The sequence below is a fragment of the Vicugna pacos genome, chromosome 9 (assembly GCF_048564905.1).
Source record: "Vicugna pacos chromosome 9, VicPac4, whole genome shotgun sequence".
Lineage (NCBI taxonomy): Eukaryota > Metazoa > Chordata > Mammalia > Artiodactyla > Camelidae > Vicugna > Vicugna pacos.
The window spans coordinates 11,538,161-11,556,856 of NC_132995.1; the positions used below are offsets into that span (position 1 = coordinate 11,538,161).

General features: G+C 52.0%; 1 protein-coding gene across 6 annotated transcripts; it reads left to right on the forward strand.

Moving 5' to 3' along the window:
* Positions 1 to 127: 127 nt before the first annotated feature.
* C9H19orf47 (chromosome 9 C19orf47 homolog) lies at positions 128 to 15,803 on the forward strand. 6 transcript variants are annotated; one of them, XM_031681784.2, is made up of 11 exons: positions 128 to 254; positions 1,640 to 1,744; positions 4,172 to 4,223; positions 7,455 to 7,542; positions 7,655 to 7,769; positions 9,217 to 9,298; positions 9,874 to 10,029; positions 11,525 to 11,677; positions 12,818 to 12,888; positions 14,512 to 14,860; positions 15,529 to 15,803. In XM_031681784.2, the coding sequence occupies exons 3-11, from the start codon at positions 4,205 to 4,207 to the stop codon at positions 15,621 to 15,623; spliced, it is 1,128 nt and encodes a 375-aa protein (XP_031537644.1). In that variant the 5' UTR covers positions 128 to 254; positions 1,640 to 1,744; positions 4,172 to 4,204; the 3' UTR covers positions 15,624 to 15,803. The 6 variants fall into 6 exon arrangements, with proteins under 6 accessions (XP_031537644.1, XP_015104056.1, XP_031537646.1 ...); XM_015248570.3 differs by having other exon boundaries at positions 9,874 to 10,011; positions 11,528 to 11,677; XM_031681786.2 differs by having other exon boundaries at positions 7,641 to 7,769; positions 14,512 to 15,803.
* Positions 15,804 to 18,696: the final 2,893 nt, after the last annotated feature.

Here is an 18,696-nt window from a genome sequence, read left to right on the forward strand (position 1 = left end):
GCGCTCCTCGCCAGCGCGGGGCGGAGGGAAGCGCCTGGGAGACAGCAGGCGGTCACAGGAGGGTTGCGGCTGCGCTCTCGCTGGTGGCTCTCCTGCGGGCTAGAGCGGCCGCGGGGCGACATGTCAGCCCGGCTTCCGGCGGCGAGGGCGGTGCTTCCGGGGCGGGCTGCCGGGCCGAGGGAGGAGGGTCTGACAGTTGGCGCCGCCGGGAGACTGGGCGGGCGGCGCGAGTGGGCGCGGGCCCGGAGGGCCAGGTGAGGCGCGGGTCCGGGACGTTGGTGGGACTGGGCTGGATGAGGTGGGGATGAATGGCATCCGGGGTTCCAAAGTCAGTCCTGGCGCTTCTGTGCGGCTCTGGACGAGTGACTTCTTTCTTTGAACCTCAGTTTCCTCCTCTGTAGAATGGGGGTCAGAATCTGACTATAGCATCATCTTCTGACTATAGCATCATCTTTATGGGCTGGAGTGAGAAGTCAGCTCGTGCATGTTGGAGCCCCTAGCACAGCACCTGGCACACTGCTCACTTAGTTACTATACTGTTATTGTTAGTATTGATGATGATGTTTGCGCTTGATGTGGAAGATCTGGGTGTGGGAGCATGAAATTGGGGGCCAAGAGATTTCAGTTCAAGTCCTAGCTCCACTTTGTGGCAGTGGACCTATGCCTTCACCTATTAGAACCTCGTTTTCCTATACAATGAGGGCTAATAGTCCCAATAGCAGAGTCATTGTGAGGATGCTGATGAAGTGTACGTGTAAAGTCTTTAACACAGGGCCTAGCACAGTATTGAGTAGGAGCTTAATAGATTGGGACTATAATAATGATTCTGAGAGTCATTGGTGTAGACAGAGAGGTAGAGAGGAGGAGGAAGCTCAGGGACAGGAACAGGAAAAACTTGGAATCTGGAGTTAGGCAAATCGACATCCTGCCACTATTTGACCAGTTTTACCAAATCCCATAGTATTAGGTTCTCCTTTTTCTTTCAACCACTGATGCATTTTCCTTCAGTTAATCCATTTGAGAAAGGAAATTTGTATTGCTACCCTAATGGAAAACTACATTGCTGGCTATGAGAAGAAGGGAAACTTAAACTGAACTCCAAGAACGGAAGCAGAACGGTCTATTATACTGTAGACAGAAACTGAAAGAATTGAAAAGGGAATAACTTGTATTATGTGATGCCATGTTGTCCGATACCATGGATCCTGTCAAGTTACCCTCTGTTCTCAGTTCACATTTTGCCCATGACTGACATCAACTCAGTTGCAAGTCTACCCTTTCCCTAACTCACTGAAGATACATTTATTTTATTTAATGCGCATATACATAATGGGTTGAGCATAGTTCTGAGGGCTTGGCATTTATGAACTCATTTAATCCCACTAAGCACTTTAAGAATAGATACACCTAGCATTTTTTTTATTGGAGTATAGTTGATGTACAGTAACTCCTATCATTCTTATTTTATAGTTAAGGAGAATGAGATCCAGAAAGGTTAAGCCACTTGCCGCAGAGTCAGGGTTAGGAAGTGGTAAAATCACCATTTAGGGTCAAGCCTTCTAAGGGTCCATGGTAATTACTTGGATTTTGGGAGCTATCATTTTTCTATTATTAATGTTATACAATTTCCACTATTCAGAAATTCAGCACTGGAGATGGGCTTTTAATGATGGAGAGAGGAAATTGAATCCAGCAGGGAATTCTGCAGCTGTAGTGGGAAGATTCCAGGACTTAAAGGCTTCTAGTAAGTATTGTTTAAATAAGTTTTATTTATTTATTTTTTTAATGTTTACTGAGGATTGAACCTAGGACCTCGTGCATGCTAAGCATGTGCTCTACCACTGAGCTATACCCACCCACCCCATAAGTATTAACTGAGACTTTGTGAAGACAGACCATAGTGCCTGGCTCATAGCAATCTCTTGACCAGTGTTAATTGCAGCCATTGGACTGACTTAGGTTCAAGTCCTGGCTCTGCAGTTACTTGCTGTGTGACCTTGGGCCTGCTACTCTCCTCTGTAACGTGGATAGCATTTTTACTTTTTACGGCGGGTGGTTGTGAGGAGTCACTGTGATGTGTACGTACTCAGTGCCTGGCACATAAACATGCGGCAGGAGCTACTGCATGGGCATTGGAATCAGGGAGAACTTGTTTTTGAATCCTAGTAAAGCTGCTTGCTAGATGTGGCATTTGGCAAATGACTGCACCACAATGAGTCGGTTTTTTCCATTGATTAAAATGGAGCTAATTATAGTCCTCACACACGGGGAGGTTGTGAGGCACCAACATGATGCCTGATGCTGGTCCCGGCACACAGCGAGTGCTTGGTATGTGAGGAGTCGTTATTCTGTCTGATTTACCGAAGCCCCTCCCTCCCTTGCTCTTTGAGAGGTGCTGGTTGTGTTGTCTTTGTCCACTGGTAAAATCCAGAAGGGAAAGGGGATCTCTGGAGCCATGTACAGGGTGGGGTGATGTCTGTGGTCATGTTCATCACCCTCGTTGAGAGTGGCGGAGAGAGTCTCACATCTGGGGACTTTGGGAAAGCTTCACAAAGCAGGTGGCAGTCAAGCAGAATGAAGGAGAGCTTGCCAGGGGGACAGGAGGAGGAAGCATTCCAGGCACAGGTGGCTTTCTGTGTGAAATGTGGGAGGCAGGTGAAGCCCTTGGATGCTAGTGGGAAGGCTGCGGAGGGAGGCCTGGCAGGGAAGAAGAGCCAGCACTTGTAGAGTACTTAGTACACACCAGGCTCTCTCCAGTGCTTTGTCCATAGAAGCTCATGCAGCCCTCACAGCAGTCCTCTAAGGTAAGTTGTGTGTATCATCCCAGTTTACAGATGGGGACACTGAGGCCTGACTGGTGAAGTAACTTGCCAAGATCACACAGCTAGTAGGTGGTGGAGCCAGATTTGAACCCTGCAAGTCTGGTTCCAGAGTCCTTACTCTTTTACCATCTCTGTTATACCATCAAATGGGGGTGTGGGGTGGGAAGGGGCAGATTGTGGGTGATGGTAGGTAGATAGGGGCTGGCCAGGGGCCTTCTTTGCCCTGGAGAGGAGGTGGAGGCAGGCTGGACGAGAAGGATCAGAATTGGGGGCTGGAGCAGACAGAAGGGAGCTGAGTGAAGGATGAGGACCAGAGGAGGAGAGGAGGAGGAGGGCTAGGGTGGGAAGTGTGGGCCAGGTAGTCCTGGAGTCAGATAGCATCGAATCATCAGGTGAGGAAATGATTTCTTTGAGTTCTCGTTCAACACTGCTGTTCACGCCTAGGAGAACGTCACCGTTGATGCTAATATGTCTTTATCAGCTTTCTGGTACCCGCTGATCTCATCTCGGTGAAAACTGGTTTTCCATTTCTTCTCTGGGGCCCCTCCTGACTGGTGCCCCACCTCTCTGCCCTCAGCTGCTCTCATCCGCCTCCCCACTCTCTCCACCGCCACCCCACAGGCTGCCTGCCGCCCTGCAGATGTGCCAGATGCTCTCCTGACTCAGGGCACTGGACTTGCTGTACCTTCTCCCGGAACACTCTTTCTCTATAAAATTGCACTGCTCACCCCTCCACCGCCTTTGGGTCCCTAAACGTCACTTTAGAGAGCTCTTCCCTGACCGTCCATTGGAAATGGCCAGCCCTCCCTCCCAGGCTCTCCACGTTTCCTCCCTGATGCTCAGGGCTTTCTGACACATGATATTGATACTGTCCAGTGTTTTGCTTGTTGACTGTCTGTCTCCCCCTTTCCTGGGTCCCCACTAGGTGCCAAGCTCTGGGTTTTTGTTCACCTCAAAATTCCTGGCTCCTGGAGCAGTGCCTCACTCACAGTAGGTTCTCAGGAAGTGGTTTTTGAACAGATGAATGGATGGCTTTTTATGGTTAAAGTCTCGGGCAGGGGATGTCCTTTTTCTGTCCCTCCCTTATCCCAGCCAGAGACGTTGGAGGTGTGTGGGACTGGCGCTGTGGACATTCGCTGTCCCTGGGCCTTGTCCCAGGCAGAAGTGATAGTTGTGGTGGCAGCTCTGCCCCAGGCTGACTTCTTGGCAGCTGTTCCAGGCTATTCCTGGGCGGTGAGCCCCCAGCCCAGGAACTCTCCTCTGGCAGGCAGACAGACAGGCAGCGAGAGAGGGACAGACACTTCGCCGGCGGCAACTCATAGGCACTCTCCCCTTGTTCTCTCTTCCAGGCTCCAGGGAACAGCGTCACGGCCAGGGAGACAATGGTCTCAGTGACAATGGGTGAGTCTTCTCTCCGATTCCCCTCTCCCCGCTGCCCTTTTTGAGGCATGACCTTGGTTGGGGGGACAGGGGAGGGGAGGGAAGGCTGGGTCACTGGCAGGAACAGCTGTGCTCTGAGGAACGTGGAGGCAGGGCCAGGGCCTGCTCAGGGCCTACCCGTCTCCTCTCGGTATCTTGGTCTCCTGACAGCATATTTTGGCTATAAAGAACTTGAGTTCTAAAGTCCAGTAGATCTCCCACATGGCCTCTCAGAGCCTCAGTTTTCTTACCTGTGAAATGGAGATACTAACACTCCCTACATCCTGGAATGTTGTAAGGAGAAAGGAGGTTATGGTATGTAAAATCTTAGGCATAGTTCTCAGCAAGTGTTAGCTGTTATTAATCTCATGAGCCTTAACCATCACATTGTCTTTAAACTCTGTATTTTGGGATTGCCAAACCACAGAGGTTAGCTGGTAGCTTTTAAATGTTTGGAGATTTGTACATATAGAAAAGCACAGAAAACATATTTGTGTGGTCATAAGAGCAATTGAAACGCAAACATCTGAGTACTTCCTTTACAATTCCGTTTATATAAAGAACAGAAACAGGCAAAACCAATCTATACTACTAGAAGGTGTTGCTGGCCCTTGCGAGGCAGGGAGAAGTGACGACTTAGGGAATGTGAGGTAGTGTGGGGGGAGGGGGCTGCTTCTGGGATGTTGGAAATATTTTGTTTCTTGATCTGGGTACTGGTTACATGGGTGTGTTGGTTTATGAAAATCTATCGACTTGTGTGTACTTTTGTGTGTGTACATTATAGTTCAATAAAAAGGTTTTAAAAGTGCAGTCCTCCTCTAACCATCCAGGTCAAGAAACAGAATATTGCCTGCCTCCACTGAGGGCTCCACCCCAATCCCGACCCCCTCCCTTCTCCAGATGGAATAAACCACTATTTTATCTTAGTGATAATCTCTCCTTACCTTTCTTTATTGTTGTACCACTAATGAAAACGTTCCTATTCTATAGACTTGGTTTTGAACTTACATGAATGAAATCATGCCGTGTGTTCTTTTGTGTCTCTGGCTTCCATTACTCCGAGCGATGTCTGAGAGTCGTCTGTAGTGCTGTGTGTAGCTGTGGTTCCCTCCTTTGCACTGCTCTGTGGTACTGATACAGATTTATTTATCAATGCTATTGTCAGGGGCTGTTGCATTGTTTCTGGGTTGTGCCTGTTGCAGACAAGCTGCTGTGAATATTCTGGTGTGTTTCTCCTGGTGTCTACAGCAATACACACCTCACTGAGGCCAAGACACACACTGTGGCCCATATTAATATGTCTGAAAGGGTGGGGGTTGCATCTTACAGCTGGTGCTTATGATCATTTAATGGGCAGCAGATTTTCCTCCTTAGTAGGACACGAAATGATGGTGAGGGCAGGACATGGGGACTTCTGCAGTTCCATGACTTTGCTGCAGGCAGCTAGCTACCCCCAACCTATGTGGTGCTTTTTTTCCCCTTAATAAGAGTTTAATTCAGGTACAATTCACTAAAGTGTACAATTCAATGGTTTTTATACTCTGTGTTCACAGAGTTATGCAACCATCACACCACAATCAGTTTCGAAACATTTTCATCACTCCCCGCAAAACCTGCATACCCACTCTCTCCTCACTGCCCTCCCACCCAGTTCCTGGCAACTGCTCATCTACTTTCTGTCCCTACAGATTGCTACAGGTTTACCTTTTCTGGGCACGTCACATAAATGGAACAATTATGTGATAGGTTTTGATACTTAGACAGAGGGTCCTGCTTTTGGCTAATGGAACCCAGGGCTCCTCGTCTTGACAGGTGGATAGTACCTGGGCAAAGTAGAAAAGGCCCCCCTTTCCTCTGGTCTGGTAGAGGAAGTCCTGAGGGCATGAGCTCCTCACTTGTCTCAGGCCCGGGGAGTCAGACCGGTGGCCGGCGGGGCAGGGTCCTCCTCGGAAGAGGACGTGCCTGAGCCCTGCACCGCCACCCATGCAGCGCCTCACCCAGAACGTGTCTCTCCCTGCTCTGAGCCTTAGTTGTCTTATCAGCAAAATGGGCATAGGAATACCAAATTTCTAATTATCTAAAGTAGCATGGACTGTTGAATGTACTGTTATGTAGCATGAGAAGGAAAAAATGTTGCCAGTTAATGCAGCACACCGTCAATTGTGCGGTAATCCTAGTTTCAGAGGTATTAAAATGTGAAAAAAAATTTTACTTGGAACCAATAATCTTATCTAACACTTGGCCTGATAGGTTAGGGTCAGTTTGAAGGTCACACCTGAGAGGCCAAGAATAATAACACAATAACAATGATAATAGTAGCTGCAGTGGTTGAGGACAACCTCTGGGCCAGGTGCCTTTTAAGCCCTTTATGTGGACTCTCTCTTTAGTCCACGCAATGACCGAGGACGCCACTGCGGTTATCACTAGGATGCCAGCTCCATGAGGGAGGGGACTCTGTCTTGTGCCCTGTGGTATCCCTAGTGCCCCAGACAGGACCTGGCATGTGCCAAGTGCTCAGTTCCTACATGTTGAACGTATTATCCCAAATTTACAGCTGAGGAAATCGAAGCTCTGAGTGATACCTTGCCCAAAGTCCCTCAGTCGGGAGTTGGCAGAGCCAGGATTTGAACCCAAGCTCGAAAGGCTGTACTCGTAACCTCCATGCCCCCAACTCTGAGGCCAGCCTGCTCCAGTGGGGTTGGGGAGGGGGCTTGCTGACGCCAAGGGCCAGCTCTGCGACCCTCCTTTCCCTCCACCTGTGGATCCTTACCCTGTGGGGCCTGTGCCTGCTGATGGGGACTGGGGCGGAGAACCCAGAGTCCTGGCTCCCCCAAACCAGTCACTGTTCCCACGTGGGGGATGATCACTGCGGGTCACGCCCGAGGGCAGGACAGAGCTGTCAGGAGAAGGGCAGTCCGGAGGCACCAGGGCTGGGGGAGTCTGCTTCTTGTTAGCAGTGTGGCCTGGGTCGAGTTGTTCAACCTTTCCTCACCTCAGTTTCCTCACTGGCTAAGTGGGGGGCGTCCACACTGCTTAACCCACTGGATCGTCAGGCTGGCTTAGTTCCACTGTGCATGGGAAGCACTCAGCCCAGGGCCTGGCATTGGACAAGCATTTAATCTGTGGGAGCTGCTGCTCTTGTGGTTTTGCTGCTGCTGTTCTCTAATGAGAATAATGTGAGTAATGAGCCCTGTCCACCCCGCCCCCCGCCAGCCACTTCTGAGTGGATCCAGTTCTTTAAGGAAGCCGGCATTCCTCCAGGACCTGCTGTCAATTACGCCGTGATGTTTGTGGATAACAGGTAATGCCACTGAGGGGACGGGGCTGAACCTGGGGAAAGGAGGGGAGACGGGGAGCTGGCTGGCTCACTCACCTGGCCCACTTGTGGCCTCACCACAGACCCTCCCCTGCAGGATCCAGAAGAGCATGCTGCTAGATCTCAACAAAGAAATCATGAATGAGCTCGGGGTGACTGTGGTGGGTGACATCATCGCCATCCTCAAGCATGCCAAGGTGGTGCACCGCCAGGTGGGTGCTCTGCTCGACACCCCTGTTCCTGGGTCTGGGGTGGGATGGAGCGGCAGTGGCAGAGCCAAAGGGAGGCTTGGAAGCAAAGGCAGGAAGACCTGAGTTCCAAGGCTGGTTTCACTATTGCTGTGTGACACTGGGTACATTGCCTAACCTCTCTGAGCCTTACTTGCTCCACCTGTAAAATGCACATAGACAAACCTATTTTGCAGGGTGGTGGTAAGTATTAAGTTAAAACAAAGATCTAGGACAGTGCAAACATCAGGGCCTCAGGAAAGGCTGTCTGTAAGCATTATTATTATTACTAGTTCTCATCTTTTTCATAATATTTACACTGACCAGGACTCTTCTCTGTCCCCAGAACAGGAGCTTCCTGTGCGGGACCCAGTTGGTAACTTGATCAACAACATGGTTGTTCCATTCGTGGTCCCTCCACTTACAGTGACCTTAGACTAGTGATTCCACTTCCCCGAGTCTCTGAAACAGGCTTTTCACACACCCCTGCCATGTAGGGTAGCTGTGGCCATCTGCCTGTAGTGTATGTGGCACCAAGTGCCAGGCTGGGAGTGAAGAGCTTCTTTAGTTATGACTGCTAGCACTTACAAGCCTTTGCCACGGCCTGCCAGGGCCTGTCTCCATCCTTTACCATATTAGCTCATTTACTCCTCCTTCCACTTGACTGAGGAGGAAACTTGCCCCAGAGGTGCACTCTCAAGCATTCTGCTTTACCAGATGGTGGCTGCTGGGGTTGTTCTCATCAATTTTTGTAGCTCCCTCCATCCCAGGGACAGGCCTTCATCATCCATCATCCAGAACAAGACCCCGCAGTGAGGGCTTTCTCAAGCCAGGGACATTTTCTGAGTTACCTTTGAGGTTCCTGAGTAAAATTCTTTCTTCTCTTTAAGGTTTTAAATTGGAGAACCATTTTGGATTTCTCGAAAAGTCCAAACAGTAGTACAGAAAGTTTCTGTATTTCCTTCACCCAGCTTCCCCTAATGTTGACGCCTTACATAGCCAGGGTACATTTTTCAAAACTATAAACACTATAAACACTATATTATGAACTAAACTATAGACTATTTGGATTGCATCAGTTTTTCTACTAATGTCCTTTTTCCGTTCCAGGACATCACGTTGCATTTACTTCTCATGTCTCCTTAGTCTCTTTTGATTTGGGGTGGTTTCTTAGTTTTCCCAGGTTTGAGGTGACTTTTACAGTTTTGGAGAGTACCGGTCAGCTGTTCCGTAGCATGTCTTTCCGTTTGGGTTTGTCTGATGCTTTTTATGGTGAGGAGTGAAAGGTTTTGAAATCTCTTCTCAAACAGCTCAGGCTCTGATTTTCCCCTTGCCTCCCAAGTTTTGCTCAGATTTCTGGGTCCTCTCTTCCCCCAGCTCATGCCCCTTCCCCCATGGTAACCTGGGCACCCCCCCTTTTTTTTTTTGGCAGGACATGTGCAAAGCTGCCACTGAGTCGGTGCCATGCAGCCCCAGCCCCCTCCCAGGCGAGATTCGCCGAGGCACGGCTAGTGGTGAGTGCCATCTGTTCAGGCCTCCTTTCCTTCATTGGTACACGCTAGTGGTGAAGGGGACACAGCTACAAAGTGCCAGAGGCCGTGGCGGGTACTGGGAACACAGCAATAAACAGACAGTGTCTCCTCATGGGGCTTGCATTCTTGTGGGAGAGGCTGCCAGTAAACAAATGTAATTTAATGTCAAGCAGTAATAACGGCCTGAAGAAAAAGAAAGCACCAGCGGAGGGTAGAAGCGGTTAAGATCAAGGTGGGGGTCAGGGAAGTTTTCTCTGAGGAGATGCCGTTGGAGAGGAGACCTGAGTGAAGAGACAGAGCAAGCCCGTTGGTACTGGGGGACCACACGCCAGACAGATGAACAGCAAGTACCCTGAGGAGATGTGTACTTGCTGGGCCAAGAGGATCCTGGAGACCAGCGGCCGAGGGGGAGGGGAGGGAAGAACTCTGTGCAGGGATGGGTAACTGATGGGTGAAGTGTGATGGGAACCAACCTGGTCTGGGCCTCTGGAGAGGCCCCCAGGGCAGGGAGTGGTGGGCTATTCCTGCCCTGCTGGACTCCTCTTTCCTCCCTACAGCCGCCTCCCGAATGATCACCAACAGTCTGAACCGCGACTCCCCACCCGGCACTCCCCCCCGGCGGCCGGACACCAGCGCCTCCAAGATCTCCGTCACTGTGTCCAACAAGATGGCAGCAAAGAGTGCCAAGGCCGCCGGTGAGAGGACTTGGGCAGGTTGGTGGGGAGCTGGAGGAATGTGGGTTGGCACACGGTATCCGGGGGACATATTCCCAACCTCGCAAGGTGCTTTGAAGGCCACAAGGTATCCACAGCGTTCAGCTTTGGTCAGGTCACTGCACCTCTGTGGGCCTCCCTCTCCACATCTGTAGAATGGGGCTGGTGCTGCCCTCCCCAGAGGACAGTCAGAAGCACGTGAGGTGGTGTCTTCAAGCAGCGAGGGTGCACTGCGGTTCTCACTCAGTGGCTGGGTCAGTCTTTTCGTATTTTTAAATTTTATTTTTTTGTGGTAAGAACACTTAACATGAGATCTACCCTCTTTATAAAATGTTAAGTGTACAGTACAGTATTGTTGACTATGGGTAGCTCAGTCTTTTTTAACAGATGTTCACTGAGCCCCGCACTGGTGCCCGGCCCTGTGCTTGATGCCTGGGGTCAAAGGTAAAGAAGCTACCTTTCCTCTTAGCAGCCAGAGGGATCTTTTACAGCCTCTAATCTGATCCTTTCACACCTTTGTCTGGAACTCTCCAGGGCTTCCTACTGTTCCATTAACAAAATCATCTTCCCACATGGCCCTACTGGGCCTTGCATCGTGGGGATTCAGGCTTGCTCGCTGCCTCAGGTTCCCTCCAGGCTCCTTCCCATCGTGAGGCCTTTGCCTGGATGGTCCCTTCTCCCGGAGCCTTCTTTCTCTGCAGACTTTTCCAAGCTTGGCCGCTATTCCTCCTCCAGGTCTCAGATTGTAAGCTGGGAATGGGACTCTGGCCTTTGGGCTTCCAAGCCCTCCTCCTGTCCGTCACACTCTCCTGTTTTTGTTGGATGCGTCCCCACAGCAATGATCTTGGCACAAATGGAAACTGAGGCCTGGGGAGGGGGCTGGGCTATCCTGACGCCCAGCCCCGCCTAGCCCTGTCCACCTCCATCACACGTGCTCCTTTTCTGCCATATGTGTCTGAAAGTGCCTCATTCTCTTTCTGACCTCTCCATTTGTGTGCCATGAGCAAGAAAGTTAAGATTCATTTCTAAAGTATGGAAAAGATGGGGAGCCTGGGAGGGACTGGCTGTCTTACCCCTCAGCACATTTGAGATTTATTTTTAATTGAGGTGTAATTTACTTATGCACAAATTGTAAGTATATAGCTCGATTAATTTTTTTTAAGTGATTACACCTGTGAAACCATTCTCTAAATGGCCTTTCCACTGCCCAGCAGTTTCCCCATCTGAGGGGATTCTGGCTGGCCTGGGAGGCGAGCAGGGACAGAGCCACAGAGAGCCTGGGAGGCCCCACAGCCTTCTGCGACTCCGCTGTGCCCACACCCCTGAGTTTCTCAGTGGTCAGTCAGCGGCCACGGGGTGGTTGGGAAGATAAGGGATTCCAGTCATACAAACACATGGAGATAAAGGCACATGTGTGCCCTCTGCAGGGCATCCAGCCCCTACCCCAGGAGAACGTTCCATCCCAGAAGATGCTCACCATCCCCTCCTCCCCCAGCAGCCCTGGCCCGCAGAGAGGAGGAGAGCCTGACCATTCCTACCAAGCGGCGCCGGGTCACTGCCGAGATGGAGGGGAAGTACATTATCAACATGCCCAAAGGCACCACCCCCCGGACCCGCAAGATCCTGGAGCAGCAGCAGGCAGCGAAAGGTACGGGCCTGGCAGAGGCTTGCCTGGGGGCAGACTGTGCTTCCCTTGTGCTGCATCTTGCAGGGTTGGTCACGTCCTACAGGCACTGGCCGAAATGCAGGCTCTGATGGGATCCGGGGGACCTTGGACCCAGGGGACAGCAAAGGTGACTGCAGAGGAGGGGGATGCATCACCACCTCTGCCCTCTCACCCTGTAGTTAGCTTAGAAGGGCTCCTCCAGTGCCTCCTCCCGGAGGGGCAGTGGCGTGGATTCAGTGCTGGCCTGCCTGTTAAGTGAGTGACTGAGCCTGGCGGAGGGCAGGTGCCCAAAACAGTGGGAACTGTCTCTTTGAGCCAGAGGGGTCCGGTAGACTCAGTCCGTAGCTGGGCTTCATGTTTGGTAATGCAGAGGTGGTCTTCCTTACAATGTTCCTCTTAGAACATTGCACGTGTTCTCATGGAAAAACATCAGCAGATGCTTAAGAAGGAAAAATAAACTCCCCCCTCACTCCCATATCCCACATGTATCGTTAACCTTTACAGACCAGCAATTAGGAACGTAAATGCACCGATTTGTATGTTTACACATATACCTGGGCATTTCTTTCCTTTTTAAGCTCCAATAGCATCATCCTACGTGTATTTTTCTACAACTTTTTAACTGAGATATTTTCACATTAGTGCATGTTAATCTGCTTCGTTATTTTTAATGGTCATTTAATATTTGCGTAGTACTTCTGTATCATAATTTAGTAAACATTCTCCTGTTGATGGCTATCTAGGCTATAATTTAGGGAGAGGATTCCATCAGGTTCTCTTAGAGGCCATGACCCAAGAAAGAGTGAAAGGAACCAGTAGGGACTAAGAAGTCTTCCTGCACACACTTCATGAATTTGTACTAAGGTGTGAGGACTAGAAGTGTCAATTTGAATTGACTTCTCACATTTGACACCAGCCAAAAGTGTGTGGGTTAAGGTTGCCCTTAGCCAACATCACAGGCACAGAACCTAACTCGGCCCAGTCTGTGCCTGCTTGGACCAGAGCTGCCCGGGGTCTGAGCTGGCCATGCTGTCCCCTCCCTGTCTGCCTGGTGCTCTGCTGGGCCTGGGTACACATGGGCCGCCTGGAAGGTGCTGGCTGATGGCCTCTCTTCCCTCCCAGGTCTCCACAGGACATCAGTGTTTGACCGCCTCGGCGCCGAGACCAAGGCAGACACCACAACGGGGAATAAGGTAAGTTGGAAATGGGGGAGCCACTCAGGACTCTCACATTCTTGTCTCCCCTAAGAGTTGTTCCTGACACTTCCCATATACATCTCACCACGTCTTACCCGACTTTCCAGGCCCAGTGCCCTTCTTTGTACTGGCGACTTCCCTGTCTGTCTGCTACCCTGACCTGTCTCCCAACTTCCAGCCCCCGGGGTCTGGCAGATTCCTGGACATCACCCTTGGACCCCTCCCACCACCTCGTCCCAAACTGGCCTCAGCGTCTTCCTCCAAAGCAAACCCTTCCCTGGGCCCTGTCTTGGGTGCCCCACTGACCCCATCCCAGGCAGTCGTGATTCTGATGCCGCCATGTGTCTCTTCCTGCTCTGCCCCCTCTCTCTGTACTAATGGGGTGGGGCCTCTTCGCTGGTCCCTTCACAGCTCCTGTGAACCCCTCCAGTCCTTCTCCCACAGCAGCAACATGTGCGCCCGCAGGACAGGCCCCTCCCCGGCCTTGCCCACCAGAAACCCTTCAGAGGCTTTTCACTGTGCCCAGGATGAGGCCCTCTCTTCCTGTCTCTGCTTGCAGTCCCTCAGGCCCCAGGCACGGCATGTGGTTGGGAGACATGGCCTGAGCCCGCTGCCAGGTGTGAATCTGGCTCTGCTACTGCCTGCCTGCGTGGCCTTGACCGTGTCACTTAAGCCCTTTGTCCCTCAGTTTCCTGCTCTGTATTGGACCCACCTCACAGGGTGGTCGTGAGGACTGAGTGAGATCACGTGCGCGGTCAGCATATTCAAATGGCACCTCTGATTAATTTTGGCAGAGCCCCCAGCTGCATTTCCTTCCTTGCTCACCAGGGCTCATCCACTCTGGCCTTTTCTCATTTCCTCAATCTCACCATGAGCATGAGAATAACATTCAGGTCACTTGGCTTGAAGATGCAGCCATGGAAAGAGCTTGGCACACGGTGAGGGTGCTGTAAATACAATTCTTATTCCTGACTTGAGACTTGGACGGCACTCTTTACTAATTCAGCCTCGAGGGCCTGACTTAAATGCTGATGCCTCAGAGAAAGCTTCCCTGTCCCCTGCTGTTCTCCAGAGAACACAGCACTATTGTTATTAGAGAATTACTCATGTCATTTCCGACATCATGTCTGTCTTCCTCACTGGACTGTGGGTGCCCAAGAGCAGGGCCGGGCCTGTCTTGCACCACTGGGTCCCCAGCACTGCCCAACATGGGGCCAGGTGTTGAGTGGGGACTCAGAAAATGTCTGTCTGTCGAGTGAATGACCAAATATTTCTTTGCTCTCATGTTCACCTGTAGACCCTCCCAAACACTCTTCCCTATCTCCTCCCTGTCTCCTCCCCTCTTTATCCCACTCACTTCCAGTCAACTTTCAGATCTCACCTCAGGTGTTCCTTCTCCAGGGAGCCTTCCCCGAACTTTAGGCAGGGCAGGGGCCTCCTCTTGGCTCCCCCAGCTCCCTGGACTTGCCCTCTCATGGCTCTCACCACTGTCTAGCATGTCACCAACAGGTGTTTTTCCCAACTGTGAGCTCTGTGAGGCCAGGCATCCATGAGGGAGTTCTCCATGAATGCTTGTTGAGTGACTAAGTGACTCACTTGTCCTATCTCTGACCTCCACAGCCCACAGGAGTCTTTAGCCGCCTGGGGGCGACCCCAGAGACGGACGAGGATCTGGCTTGGGACAGTGACAATGACAGCAGCAGCTCTGTCCTGCAGTATGCTGGGGTCCTGAAGAAGCTAGGCCAGACCCCAGCCAAAGCCAGTCCCCAGCCCGCACTAACTGTCAAAGCCAAGGCCACAAGCTCAGCGACAACGGTCGCTGCCCCAACGCTGCGGCGCCTGGCCCTTTCCTCACGACCTGGGCTTGAGAGGAAGCCGGAGGCCCTATCCAAAGTCAGCGTCATCCAGAGACTGGGCAAGACTGCCCTTGTGCCCGAGGCCCAGGACAGCCAGGTCACGAGCACCAAGAGTAAGTCCTCGGCTGAGGTCAAGGTCACCATTAAGAGGACTCTGGTGGGGCCCCGGGGGAGCAGCTCCAGCGAGGGCCTTGGTGCCCAGATGGACCACGCGGGCTCTGTGAGCGTGTTCAAAAGACTGGGCCACAGGACCTTCTAGCCCAAGGGCGGGGCACAGGCCCCCGTCCAGATTCCCGGCTCCGTCAGAGTCTTCAGCGAGGGTGCACCACCCCTCTCTGCCGGCTTCTGGATGACACTGCTTGTCTCCCTCAGACATTGTGCTGGCCTGAGCTTTCTGGGGATTCACCCAGTTTTTCTGAGTCTGAGGTGGTCATCGTGGCCCGGCCTTGCCGCTCTGGGACTTTCCCTTCTCTCCTGTCCTCTGTTCCCTCCTCTCTGACCATGGCCTTGGCGGTACTCACCTGTCTACCTCTCCAAGTGCCAAGTGCCCTTTTCCTCTCCTCCATCCCCCTTCCTCCCTCAGCAGCATCTGCTGCCTCAAACCCCAGGCCTCCCTGTCACCCAGAGTGAGTGTCACCTGGAGGGGCTCCCTCGTTCCCCACCCCGCTGACTCCTCCCTTCCCTCCCCTCCCTCCCTGCCCCCCCCACCGCTGCTTTAACTTCTGTCTCTTCCTCTCTTCACTCTGTTCATTTCTTTTCTGTTTTCTGTCCCCGTGGCAAGGCCCGACTGTCCGCTGCGTCCTGCCTGACCCTCCTGCACCTCCGGCCTCCCAGCGGCCCCGTCGGCGGTGGCGTCGAGCCTGTAGAGACTGTTAGCCGCCCTCACTCCCAGGCTGGAGGGACGTCCCCAGACCCCGGGCTGCGGCTGGGGCACCTGCTCAGGCATCTTTTTCCCTGAAAGGCCGTGGCGGGTGGTGGATCAGGGGCACTGAGAAGGGAGATCAGCGCCAAAAAAGAAGAAAACAGCTGTTTTAATATATTTTTGTGACTTTCAAACTGTTTCCCTCCCCTCCTTCAGGGTGAGTCACAGGATTGTGTCTCACACGAAGCATAGTGTGGGCGGGGGCGCCCACACAGCAGTGAGCTCTGTCTCTGAGGGTCAGGCTCCCCACACACATGAGGGCTTTTCCAGACCTTTTCCAGGAGCTGGGAATCCATCCGTGAGCAAGGCAGACAAACCCATGCCCGCGGGGCTGACCTCTCTAGCCAGGGAGATGGGCAGTAAAGTGATCACGCTGCCCAAAGAATCAGAGGTATGAGGGAAAGTGACCAGGGCCTCTGGATGTTGTGGGTAAGAAGGCTTTTCAGAGGAGGTTACTTGTAGGCTGAGCTATGTGAAGTTCAAGAGACGAGTGTTCAGGCCAAGGAAACAGCAGGGGCAAAGGCCCTGAGGTGGGACAAAGACCAGAGAGAAGACCAGCGTGGCCTGTGGGATCTGGACTTCCTCCCAGGAGCATTGAGGAGTTTGGGAGGGTGTGAAGTGGGAAGGTGATGATGAGAGTTGCATTTTATGAAGATCGCTTGGGCCACTGTGAGGAGGACAAATTGTTGGGAGGGCAGGGGCGGGAGCAGGGAGGCAGCGTGGGGTGAGGTGGTGGAGTGGGGAGGAGAGTGGGTGGACCTCTGGTGCGCTTCGGAGGAGGGGGAGCAGGGTTCTCCATGAGGATGGACTGGACACTGGGGCATGGGGAAGATGGGGGTGTGGATCACGCCTGGATGGGGGACTCGAGCATCTAGAGGAGGGTTCTGTTTGTGGAAACAGGAGGCTGGGGAGGCTGGGAGACAGGGTGGGGGCAGGAGGGTGCTCAGTGTTCAGCGTGTTGACTGAGCTGAGCAGGCCACTGGTGCTCAGGGGCCACCTAGGCCGGCTTCAGGGAGTGCTCAGGGAACAACATCAAGGGCCTGGTGATAACCAGCTGGAAAAGGGCGTAGAGAGAGGAGGGGGCTTGGAAGGGAGTTGGGCCCTTTTCCCATATAGAGAACAGGATCTGATAAGGAGATTGCAAAGGAGTGGTCGGGGGCTTGCGGGGGGGTTGCTAATGGCAGGTAAAGATGAGGTTAGACTTCATCCATTTTTTTTTCATTGTGGTGAAATAGATGTAACATAAAATTTACCATTTGAACTATTTTTAAGTGTCCTGTTCAGTGGCCTTTAGTACATTCGTATTGTTGTATAACCGTCACCATATCATCCATCTCCAGACTTGTTTTTGTTCCCCCAAAGTGACCATCCACTTAGTTTTCCAGTAACATTGTGTTGGGAGGCTACTGTGTGTCAGCCAGTGTCCCAAGCTCTGGGCCTGCGCTGTGAGGGGCCGGACTTCAGTATGAGGGACAGTGGTAGAGAGAGCAGCTGCAGACCCCGCTCCCGGTGAGGGCCCAGGCCATACCCTCGAGGGACTCCTTGAGGTTGAATCTCAGGACAGCAAGTGATGGCGAAGTTGGTTCCAGAGGCTGCCCTTTTACATCAGGGCCACAAGGAGGCGCTCACACCCATACACGCTTTCCTTGCTGATCAACTCTTTCTCTCCCCCTAGTAATTTCAAGTTCCACGTCATGGATAATTTTAGCAACTGCCAGAATTAACTAGAAGAGTTCCAGTTACTAAGTTTATGAGCACAGGGTAATTTCTTGATGTGTAATTGGGACTAAAACATTACAAAAACATGTATGGCTCACTTATTATGAGCAGCTTACCTGTTACGAGGTAAGTCTTGTTGCTTGCTCTCTCTCCAGACGCTCAGAGGGGAGTAAACTGAAGGCCTCACCAGCTGGTGAGTGGCCGCACTGGGTTTGACGTCAGGGAGGTGACCGAGATCCTCGTCCCTTAACCCCTGCCCTGCATTGCCTCAGTTGCTGATTTGAAACAGGGCCCTTTAGGAGAGGAGAGGGTGGGGTCCTAGGATAGTGGTTTTGGATTTTCTAGAGTCATCTATGTGTATGTGTTACCCTGCCCCCACCCACTTACCCTGAGGAGCATTTGCAGCTCCGGAAGGCATCAGGCCTTAAGAGTCATGTCCATCCAGCCACCGTCTGCCAGACAGACCGGAGCCGGACACCTCCTCGGCCTCTCAGCCTCTCCAGAGCCCCAGTGTCCCACCCATTTGATTTGGTGGTTCCCCCAAACCAGCCCCAACAGCTGTGAACCACAGGGATCCATTGTTTTTTCTCTGGTTCTATGAAACATTTTTGAGCATAAATAGTACATACACACGGTTCAAAATGCAAAGATACAAAGGGCTTCATGGTGAGAAGTCTCTTCCTAAGTCTCCTAGTTCCCCCGTCCTTTCCTCAGAGGCCACCAATGTTACCAGTGTCTTGAGAAACCCTTCAGAGGTGTGTTTGTGTGTGTGCGTACACACAGACACACATGCATACATACAACCGGAGGAGCACGTGGTACACATACACGAGCACACACGCATATTAACGGCCTGGCTTACTTAACCAGTCCTTTTTGGAAGGGAATTGAGGTTGTTTCCAGTTCCTTGCTATTACAAGTCGTGCTGCAGTGGATAACCTTGTTCACATGTGGGGTCCACTCGGGTTAACTTGAAGAACTCTGATTATATCACCTCAGTGCAAATGCTGATACTGGGTCAATAGCAGATCTGACCTAGGCTCTCCCCCAAGATGACTGGCATTCTTTAGATGACTTACTTATGCATACATCACCCCATCCCAGAAAGGAATTAAGAGCAGCTGGGCTCTTCTAATTGGAGACTGCTGGAGGAGGTGAATCAGGGGGTGCTAAGGGTTAATACTGACCACCACCTGAGTGCCAGGAAGTATAAAATATGTGCTGTGCTAAGTTGATGGACTTGTCGAGTCCTCAGGTTGAGGGCAGTACCACGAAAGGCAGGAACTTCCTAGTCTCGTCCCAGAAACA